Source organism: Habropoda laboriosa, unplaced genomic scaffold (genome assembly GCF_001263275.1).
Source record: "Habropoda laboriosa isolate 0110345459 unplaced genomic scaffold, ASM126327v1 scaffold42, whole genome shotgun sequence".
Taxonomy (NCBI): domain Eukaryota; kingdom Metazoa; phylum Arthropoda; class Insecta; order Hymenoptera; family Apidae; genus Habropoda; species Habropoda laboriosa.
Window position 1 is genome coordinate 1454009 of NW_017100181.1, and position 11697 is coordinate 1465705.

At 30.8% G+C, this 11697-nt stretch overlaps 1 protein-coding gene across 9 annotated transcripts in view; it reads left to right on the plus strand.

Annotated features, from left to right (window-relative positions):
* LOC108579110 (UTP--glucose-1-phosphate uridylyltransferase) overlaps positions 1-11575 on the plus strand; it is a 19756-nt gene extending 8181 nt beyond the window's left edge. For 3 of the 9 annotated variants that reach the window (XM_017942554.1, XM_017942555.1, XM_017942558.1), the window contains exons 2-11: positions 8520-8786; positions 8861-9069; positions 9237-9419; positions 9521-9726; positions 9804-9879; positions 9968-10114; positions 10187-10325; positions 10389-10526; positions 10651-10817; positions 10906-11575. In XM_017942554.1, the coding sequence (XP_017798043.1) occupies positions 8723-8786; positions 8861-9069; positions 9237-9419; positions 9521-9726; positions 9804-9879; positions 9968-10114; positions 10187-10325; positions 10389-10526; positions 10651-10817; positions 10906-11118 (1542 nt within the window). In that variant the 5' untranslated portion in view covers positions 8520-8722 and the 3' untranslated portion in view covers positions 11119-11575. Of the gene's footprint in view, positions 1-8519; positions 8787-8832; positions 9070-9236; positions 9420-9520; positions 9727-9803; positions 9880-9967; positions 10115-10186; positions 10326-10388; positions 10527-10650; positions 10818-10905 lie in introns of all 9 variants that reach the window. The other 6 variants (XM_017942559.1, XM_017942560.1, XM_017942561.1 and 3 more) reach the window with 3 other exon arrangements.
* The last annotated feature ends 122 nt before the right edge of the window (positions 11576-11697 follow it).

Consider the following 11697-nt stretch of genomic DNA (forward strand, 5'->3'; position numbering starts at 1 on the left):
CAGATAATTATGTTCTTTTTCTTCAAATTCTTTTATTTTTCCAATTTTTTTTATCCCAATAGTAACTTTTACTCATTTCTTTTTCATTCTCAAATTTTATGTTCAAAGAACGAAGCTTAAAAATCGTAAAATTTCTTATAAGATAATTAAATTGAAATATTTTCATTCAGTTTCCAGAACTTGTTTGGATATTAATGTTAAATCGGTTTCTTTACGGGGAGAGCAGTCTCTAAGGTTTCATCGTTTAATCACTGAATTTTCACTTATTTTCCCGTAAAAGAGATAAGAAAACGAGGATAAGGAAGTATTTGAGGAAGCGTACTATTGCTTAAATAAATTTAAGAATCTTAGAATTTTAGAATCTTTAGAATTTCATAGATTATAGAATTATACTTTATTCTCCTGAAATCTATAGTAATTGAACAAAGGAGAAGGAAATGGAAAGGCTTAGAAATGCTGAAAGAATGGTGTCCATATCAGGCCTTATCGCCAAATATAGTGAAAAACGTATATATATATATTACATACTGTTTTCCGCGTTTAGAATGATTTCTTCAAACTATATAGAAATAATGAAGAAGTCCGGTAATGCGAGAATTACTGAAGCAGTTGTTATAACTAATCTAGAGCTTCTTATAAAAATTGTCTAATATTAAACAGGTGCATTTTCTAGACTTTTTCCAAACTTTTCGTACAAGTATAAATAAACATTTCTACCCCTAACACTACGTAATGTTTCCAAAAATATAATTTCACATAGAAATAGATACTGATACTTTATAAAATTTCACGGAGAAAGAACAATTATGTTTTGTTACTGAAACATGGAAAACTTCAGGAACTACATTTGTTATAAATCCGAATAATTTTCACGAGAAATATAAATTTCGACTGTTGTTATAACTCGAATGTTAGAAGAAAATAGTTCTGTTATCTCCTTTGCCATGTAGAGGAATACGAAATTGCAATACTATCTCAAATTGATTAACACGAGAAATAGTTCTGAAAACATTCTGGACCATTTGACAATTTCATAAATAAATTACGTCGAATAAATTATAAAAATTCCATTGAAATTCAACGAACAAATTTTGTTTCACATTGGTTCACAATATTCGTAACGGGACGATGTCTTTCTTCAGATGATTATTTCAAAAATTTCACCAAAAAAATTACATAACGCTGAATTCGTTTCGCTGGTAGAAAACCAGAAGCTATCTTAGAATTATTCTTATTGATAATATTTTCGCAGTTACTAACGTGATATCGCAATAATAACGCCTGTTCCTAAGATATATACAAATGGTTACAAATGGTTGTAGTTCCATCAAGTATGCTCAAGGATGAATAAATATAGGATATCTCTGAACATAATAATATATCGTTTAAAGTACATACAGTTACTCTCAATAATACTCGGACATTCTTTAAAACAGTGTAACTTTTTTAAAATTGGTCCAAACGATTTGAGTTTTTTTGTTTTGAAAAGCTAGAAGGATTAGTATACTAGAGGACGTGTAGAAAAAATTGCAATTTCTGAAAATCGCGAAGAAAATTGTGAAGGTCACTGTTTACAACTTTTTCATCTGAGCTTGTATTGAATATACATGCTGAAAATTTCATCGAAATCGGTTAACAGTGCCATGAGCTATAAGCGGTTAAAAATTGTGAAAACGCAGTGTTTTGCGACTTGTGGCCTATAACTGTGATAAATCTAAAGATTCTTACATCTTTCGATGCCCGCCGCTTGTTTCTGCATCAACCGATTTCGATGAAATTTTCAGAAAAACTCAAGTCGTTTGGTCCAATTTAAAAAGAAATTATACTATTGCAAAGAATGTCCGAATATCAGTGAAAGTAAATTTAATTAGTGAACAGTGAGAGTCACGACCTAACCTAAAATTATTTCTCTTATTATCTTTTTTTCTCTATAACATATAGCAGCGAAAAACGAAAAGAAATGTTTTCTTCAGTTTTTCAAAATCATCACGTTATATTCTACAATTTAGTGTCTACATACTTATCTACATATTTACTTCTAAACATCTTGTATAAGCATATGTAAATCAGCTAAAACGTAACAGGTTTCGGTAAGAAATGAATATTTAGAATAAGCATACAGAGTTCTCTTTCTGAAGATTTAAATTTTCCTTTGTCCCTGTGTTTCTTTCATTTCTCATAGAAAGAAAACAATACGAAGAATTGGGAAAAATCTTGTTTCACGACAAATTGGGCAATATTTATCCCTGATGGAAACATGGCAACCAATTTTTAGGCTCGTCATTTTGAGAGACAAACAGCCTTTGAAATTTACTTGCTGCGAAAGTGTTAACCCTTTGCGGTCCTACGTCAAACTGATTTGAAAAACCTCAATTTTAACGCTTGAAATATATTTTTTTTGCAAACTCGACATTTAGTGGAACTTCATTAACGTATGACATTGAACCATTTCTTAATTGACGTAAGTTCAATTATATAAGAAATGAGGATTAATTAAAGCTACTTTTAATTATCGGCCAATATTGTCTTTTTCCTATCAGTGGTATTGAAGTTAAGAACATTTCGAGATCTCTATAAATCAGACAATAGAAACTTACAATTGTACTGGTGATTATGAAAGTGGTCTAAGTGAAAAATCTAAAAAAATTGAATTTATCACTTATTTCACGTTACGTCGATATTTCCATAGAAAAGAGTTGTAATTGTAAGAGTTTTGTGAAATATTTTATCGCGTAATGAAAAAATATTTGTTAACACACCCAAAGGGAAAATTCTACATATCTCGAAACGAAAAATGTACGACTTGGGCCGCTTTCATAATTACCGGTGCAATTGCATAAATTTGGCAAATTTAAAATGATACTTTAATATTATGTGAATTAGTAATGTTTTTAACTTTGAAATATCTTTGAACAGATTAAAATTCGAATATCTTAAATTGCCACGAAACGAGCAGAAGCGGACTTGTACCGTTCAAAAAAAGACTTATACTTGACCAAAGAATTGGGACATGTTAACTGTATTATAACTTCCGAAAGTGTAAAATATATAAGTAAATTGCAGAACGTTTTCGAAAGTGTGAAATAAACCGATGTGACCGCAAAGGTTTAATACAGTTGTGCAGTTCATTCATTTTTCGTACAATCCGCACGTACTTCCGAGCTTCTTCGATTCTTTCCTCCTCGCTTATCAGTTTACTTAGCTTAACATATTCGAGTAGATTCACGTGCAATTAACACATCAAACACAGCTACTACGAGGAAAAGGAATACACTTCGACCATAAATCAATTTTCGCTAATTTGTAAAAGGTTTTGATGTAGGTATTTACATAGATGTACAGAGTGTTCGGTATATTTATTCATTCTGGGAATGCCTGTAAAGAAATTGTACGTAAATTAAACAACTCATATACAAGGGGAGGGACACTGAAAATTATCATTTTGATTTTTATCAATATGCTTGTTTGAAACAAAGTTACATAAAGTTTTAAAGGGGGATGTAATAAGGTGGAACGATCAAAATCTTTTTAACATATGTGCCGGTGATTGTGAAAGTCATATATTTTTCGTTTCGAGATATTTAGAATTTTCCATTTTCACTACGTAATAAAATATTTCACAAAATACTTGCTCTTGTAATGTAACTCTTTTCTATGAAAAGATCGACACAACGCAAAGTAAGTGATAAATTCAATTTTTTTTAGATTTCTGACTTAGACCGCTTTCATAATCACCGGCACATATGTTATCTTTATTGCAAGGTTGGAGCACTTTTTTTTCTGAATACAAGAGTTGTTCCCGTCAATGAAGTACGATACGCTTTTTGAGAATATCGAGGCATACATTCGCGTTATCAATGTCGGTATTGTATTTACCCATGCTAACGTAAATTATCCACTGATCAATGGTGCATATTTCTAAAATTAGTTTATCAAATTCTCTCGGAATCGTTCAGATTTTACAACACTGCCATCTTCAGTCACTGTTATTCCATTGAATAGGTAAACGAAAGTAATGTAACAATAGAACGATCGATCATTCCTTTATCTTATTATCACATTTTTCTTCGTGCAAACAACCACTTGAGCCTGATCAGTAAAAGATCTATGAAAAAGTACCATTCTACAAAAATAAAGGAAACGTACGCTTCTGTATAAACAAAGAAAAGTCACCTTTAAATTTTCAAAAAGCCTCTCCACCTAGAAAAATTCTGACGTATCCACTTTACGCCCCCTGTAGAAACCTCGTGTAACTATTCTTTAATAAGTATCTTTCTCTATAGATAATGATACTCTCAAGAATCAAAGCGATAATTTCGAGGTTAGGACTTTTTTCACAGGTCTCAAGATCAGAGAATACTTAACAATTGTTTTGCAAACCGTAATTAACCGTCTTTTAAATGTCTCAAGACTGTTTCCTTGGAAAATTGAAACTATCGCAGTTTGTGAACCAGTCTAAATGACATTTCAATTTTAGTCAGTTTATGTTAATCAGTTGTGTTGTTATACGTGTGTATTTAGTAATCTATTTAGTCAGTTATATTGTTATATTTAATTGTTATAGTTTAAACTTCATTCGTGGGAAAATTATTTGTTACGCAAGGAAATACGAACAAAATTGAACTTTCTATTCGTTACTGGAAGAATTTTACTATCGAATCGTATCATCTTTTTCTTTTTCTTCTTTTTCTTATTGTCTCTGTTGTTTTTGTTAACTGATCCGTTGCAGAATACACACGCAGTATTACCTATAGTCAGTCATTATCTTTACTCTCTTTCAAGATTTATGTTGCTTGTAAAAATGAACCAACATGAATAAATGAAATGCATTCCTTATCGTTGATTGTTACGTGAAGAACAGCGTCATCGTTTTGATCCTAAATGACTTGCTTTTATTCTTATCATAGAGAAGAAAATCTTTCGATCATTTGATAATATATCGTCTATTATTTTAAATCGTTTCTAAAGGTAATGCAGTATTGAACATTTCTAGGTTCGCGCAATTAAAGCAATTTTTTTTTCAAAATAGTGAAAAAGATGTATGAAATGAAATATTTTTAAAACACGCTTACATAAAAGTCTTCACTCGAACAATTTCTCAATGTCTCATATATTTTACAAAATATTTATCTATGCAAACATTAAACATAATTCAATTCTTGGTTAAAACTTGAAAGAGTCTATTATTTGACGTGTACAGAAATTATAAGATATTTCCACATTTTTTCGTAATAATACGAAGCTAGTATTATTTAGCTAATTATGTAATGTAGTGTATTATGAAGAAAATAATTTATCTTATTTCTAATTTTATTGATAATTTATTTATTAACAATTTTTCTTTATTTTTTCAATCCTTTTATCGTACGAAGTGTTTTAGCGGCTGATGAATACTGTTCGTAAAGATTAAAAACTTGTTTTTAATTGCTACTGCTTTGTTTCTTCAACGAAACAGTTGATACGCAGACGATTTAAACGAATTGATAAAAGAAATACGAGAGATGATACAAGTAACGATGATGATAATTTCGAGCAAACAGAATCAACTCCTACCGCTTTGTTTATCGAACACCTGTACAGATTGACGAAAACTGATTAAAATATAAACTCCTTTTCTATCTTTACGTTCTTCGATTGACATTGACAAATCGAATATTAATAAGTTTCGAGTTGAAACGCTAAACGCACACCGCTATTTGTGTCGGTGATTATAAAGGTGGCCTAAGAGTGGAAAATTTTGCAAAACTCAATGTTAGCTGTCACACAGTTAGTTGTGTTTCGTCGATTTTTTTTCACAGAAAGGGTTCACATTACAACAGCGAGTGTTTTGTGACAAAATATTATTACGTAACGAAAATATATATTTTTCAATACACCCCCAGCGGAAAAAGTTTAAATGTCTCGAAATGGAAATTAAACGACACATTCATAATCACGGGCCGGCACATTTAAGCCAGTCATTTCGTATCGCAGATATCCCTTTTAATCAGACAGTTCCCACGATGTATTCGAATATTATGATAAATTATAAAATGCATTTAAAACGATCATTTCCTACCCTTTTCATGAAACGAATCAAATTTAAAGAATACGTTAAAATTCGAAGAGCATTAAGTGTACACTTAATTGAGTACAATGATAAAATCGCGTGATAAATTTGTATCGTTAATAATTTCAATGAACGTATAAATTGTTAAATAAATATAATCTGTAAATGCCATTTTGCTTTAAGAACAAAAAACATTTAGACATATAATAATGATAGGAGGAACTGGTACATTGATTTTGTGGTTTTTGTAAATAAAATAATAAGTTGTGATACATTTTGATCTATTTCAATGTATCTAATACATAAGTTTATTCTTTTTTTTTTCTCGTTATTTTCTGTTCTAATTAATAATAGCGCATAAGTAATATTTATTTATTCATGCTTAAATAGAGGACAGTAAAAACAGGTAATAATTATGTTATTTGTGTATAAGGTAGACCAAATGAATTATTACAAACATCAATTTTCAAAACCATTATTACCTACTGTAGATAAGGATATAATGGCTTCATTATACGTTGTTGTCATACCAACTGGAAAAGATAAAATATTCATTTTAAAAGATACACTAATTTTCATAATGATCACGTATTATTTTCTGAATTAATGATTTGATAACGTACGAAAGTATATTCGTTTATTTTGAAGTGGCTTTAAATAAATATAATTGTAAGTATGAATTAAACGATGATTATTCAGACATTTAAAATGCCGAGAATATGTTACTAAAAATATGTACATTCATGTTTAGTTTAATTTGTACTCAAATCACTATCTAAAACTTGAAAAACAACAACACTTTTAATAAACGTAACACGTAACAGATATGACGTGCAAAAGCATAAAATGGAATACAGAAAAATGAAGAAAAAAAAAAGGTTAACTTTAAATTTCAAAGTTTCGAAGATTGATCTATAAATAGATTCACCTATGAGAACCGTGGCAAATATTTTTTTTCGTGCCCTATACGTTCTTGTTGGACAGTAGTAGAATTAACAAGTTTTGTAATATTATTACTCATTGTTAAGATACCAATTACCCAATAACAGATTATGCGATTTGCTCGGTATAACGTAACAGTGTTCTTCTGCTTGTTATAAATAAAATTTTGCTCTACACTTTATAAACTAACCTCTACTCGTACCAAATATTCAAATATCATTCTTTAACTTTGAAATTACAAGAAAAATATTTAATTACCTCGTCATACTTGATTAATTCAGTCGATTCCTTAGAGTAATTCGAACACCACGTATTTAGATTTCTCATTAATTCGTAATGTCGTAGTAGAAGAAACACTATTGCTGTTTAACATTAGCAATTTGAAATAAATGGTGTATAGATAGCGGCAACGGTACCATTATTGCCATTATCATCTATAAAATAGTAAAAGAAAGTAGAAACGCACAGTTTTAAACTAATTGTAAAGAGAAATATTTTTCCAAGCGTAAATATTTCGAAAAATTTATACATGAGCTTTGGTTTTAATAAATCTACATTTTTCATAACAAAATAACGGTACACGTTATTTAACAGTGAAACAATTACATTAAAACGTTCAATGCATAAAAGAAAAGAAATCCGCTAACATTCGATTCTTAATACTTTGATATCTCTTTATATGTACATATATGTGTGTATGTATAGGTACTTTGCTCGAGCGATGAATCAACTTTCGTCCAGTGAGTTTTTCCCGGCTAGTGATCAATCATCGGTTATCGATGATGGAACGTGTTAAAACAGCGAAGAAGAAAATATCGTTTTCTTATTTGTGTATCAATTTCATTTAGTCGGAACTATTGGGAAACTGTAATTCATATTCTAAGAATTTTGCTATTCGTTTGAAGACAGTGCGTATTATTTAAAAAGGAATTATTAAAAATAACAAGAAAATGTTCAAATTTACTTCTCTCGAAAAGGGATCAGTTTTTCAGTACGCTTTTTTCTTTTCTATTCTCAGGGATAACACTTGTTACGGATTACGAGACATTGTATCTTCACTTAAAGCAAGGAAAATTGTCTTGAAATTTCTATTTTGTTGGATTTCACTTGAGCCTATTTCGAAGACAATATTTTTCCATTCGTTTACAAGCATATATTTTCCATTAGGAACTGTTCAGAATGATTACTAAGGAACATTTTCAAGTATAACACCATCCTTTCTCCAACAATAAAACAATCATCACGTAAACCAGTACATAAAACTAAACTGAAAGCAGATATTTATGATTATCCGCTTTCAACTAATTAAATTTATTTGAAGTTATTAATATTCGTGGTGTATTGGAAGATTTCTGCAATGTCAGCAAAATTTTAGTTGAAGAACTACCCTAAACCAGTGAATATACGCAACTTGAAATTATTACATTTCATTTACACGTTACACAATAAAAAAGCCTTAATGATTCGTTTTTATGAAAAGAAGCTACGATCGAGAAACAAAATAATGATTGGTACAATCATTTTTAAGTGTAGAAACACGGGTCTGTTCAAACCGCTACGTTTTTCCTGATCGCCGTTCAATAACAAGGACTATTTAACGGAATCCAGAATAGTATTATCTTCATTTCCCATAGGACCGCTTAAAGACTTGCTTCCTTTTTTGCTCCTTTTAACAAGTTTCGTTGGAAAAAGATAATAACAATAAAAGAAACGTAAAACCGTTCATACGTCATGCACGATCTTTCAAAATTGGATGGCGACGATGTCGGGGCCAAACTGCTTGTGAAGAGAAAAGGTATTTATCGCTTTGTTGTTTACTATGTTGGTCAATAAATCCGTAGGCACGCGGTCATCAACGCAGTCCCTCAGATACACAGGCATTCCGCGAAAGAACTAAGAGGGATGCCCTGAACGAGCTCCAACAGGAGTTGCACAAACTCGAGGTGAGCGCGACAGGAGAGGACCAACAGGAGATTCATCGGCAATTGGAAGGCTTCACTCACCTCTTCAAACGATTTCTCCAAGAGGAAGGGCCTTCGCTACAATGGGACGGCATACAAAAGCTGCCCGACGATGCGGTAAATCATCGTTCTTCACTTTAAAATTGCAATATCTTTGTGTTTATAACGTTAGGTTTCCCTGTTTCAAATACAACAAGCAGATAAACTGTAACAAACACTTTGTCCGTTTTTTATTTGAGATTAAAAGAAACGAAATTATAAGATTAATATTGTTCTATCTTCAGATAAGAGATTACAATTCTTTGCCAACTCCGGAAGGAGAAGAAATCAAAGCCCTTTTAAATAAGTTAATTGTTATAAAATTGAATGGTGGATTGGGAACTAGCATGGGTTGCCATGGACCAAAATCTGTAATAGAAGTACGCAACGGACTTACATTTCTTGATCTCACTGTACAGCAAATTGAGGTAAATACAGCTATTGTGAAATACGTTGTAATATAATAGTTATAAGTTCGAAATTATATAGAACGAATAAACGATAATCATTTCTTATTTCTTATAAACAGTATTTAAATAAGGTTTATAATGCGAATGTACCTCTTATTTTAATGAATTCCTTTAACACGGACGACGAGACGCAACGGATTATCAGAAAATACAGAGGAATAGATGTTGTTATTCATACATTTAATCAAAGTTGTTACCCTCGTATTAACAGAGATTCCCTACTTCCAATTGCAAAACACTGTGATATTTCTGATGATATTGAAGCGTAAGACTGATAAAATTTGATGAAATTTTACACATTTACGAAATGTACAAATACCTACTTATAAATATTACTTACAGGTGGTATCCTCCTGGCCATGGAGATTTTTATGAAAGTTTCCGAAATTCGGGTTTATTGAAAGAATTTATAGAAGAGGTATAACTTCTTATATATGAATTTATGTACTAATAATTACGTTACATACTATTATTATTTATTTACAATAAACATCATGTTATTGTAGGGTCGCGAATATTGCTTTATTTCAAACATCGATAATTTGGGTGCTACTGTAGATTTCAAAATTTTGAAATTACTGCTAGATAAGCGTGAAGCATCACCTCTTGAATTTGTTATGGAAGTTACTGATAAAACTCGAGCCGACGTTAAGGTGATAAAATTTCCCTTTTCAAAATAATATATTTCTTTTTAAAAGTAAGAAAATTCTTATACACATTTGTAGGGTGGAACGTTAATTAAATACGAGGATAAGCTCCGCCTTCTTGAAATCGCACAAGTTCCAAAAGAACACGTAGATGATTTCAAATCTGTGAAAACATTTAAGTTTTTCAATACAAACAATTTATGGATAAAACTCAGCGGTACGTATTTCTTTTCTAATTATTTGATTTATAATTGCAACATTTATGACTTGTCGTTTTTAGCTATTGAGAGAGTATTGGGAAAAAATTCTTTGAACATGGAAATTATTGTCAATGATAAAACTTTTTCGAATGGTTTGAATATCATTCAATTAGAAACAGCTGTAGGAGCTGCAATGAAATCATTTGAAGGAAGTATCGGTAAGAAACGTATTTTGTATTTGTTACAAACTTTTAAATTCTTTCTATGGGTTTTTACATTATTATTTCGAAACTATTATAATTATATGGATATGTTTATATTAATGTATTCATTTACAAATAGGTATTAATGTTCCGCGCAGTAGATTCTTACCAGTGAAGAAAACTTCAGATTTAATGCTTGTTATGAGCAATTTATATACTCTTCGCAATGGTTCATTAGTAATGAGCCCTCAACGAATGTTCCCTACAACACCTCTTATAAAATTGGGCGATAATCACTTTGCAAAGGTTATTATTACTATTATAATTTTCTTAAATCATAAATATATTGTGAATATGAAATTTTATGTGATTAATGCAAAACCTTTTTTTATAGGTTAAAGAATTTCTAACTAGATTTCCAACTATACCAGATCTTCTGGAATTGGATCATCTTACAGTGTCTGGTGATGTCACTTTCGGAAGGGGTGTAACTCTTAAAGGGACTGTGATCATTATTGCCAATCATGGAGAGCGTATTGATCTTCCATCAGGTACAATTTTAGAAAACAAAATAGTTTCTGGTAATCTACGTATTTTGAATCACTAAATAACATATAAAACATTTATCTGTTGCTCTTAACACTTTACCTGCGGGCATTTTCGGCGCGAGCTTACGCGATAATATCTGTCGTTTCGTCACTGTTATTATCACAATCTGACAAACAATCAGTGTATAAATCCTCGTCCTTTCTCTTGCGCGCTATGTAGGTATTTAAATTTTTAAATTATGCCGTAAAATATGTTACAAAGAATTTCACTGCACAACGCAATCTGAAATGGCTGAAATACTAATTCCAAATGAAAAGGACTATACCTACCTACCATGTTCGATATGTGCTTTAAACTGTCGCGGTAGGCGCCACCCAACCTGCGGTATGCGAATGGGTTTCCCTTGTCCTATGGACATACGTGATACGTATCACGTATACGTGACTCCCGCAGGTAAAGTGTTAATATAAAAACCAAGAAAGAAATGCATATAGTGTACATTCATTTATAAATAAAGATAAATTATGTTTTCGAATGAAATATGTAAAAATTTGTAAGTTGAAAATAAATGAATATTGTTTTGAAAATAGTGACAAAAAATTTAAATAAACAATTACGAAGTTTATACATTCAATTT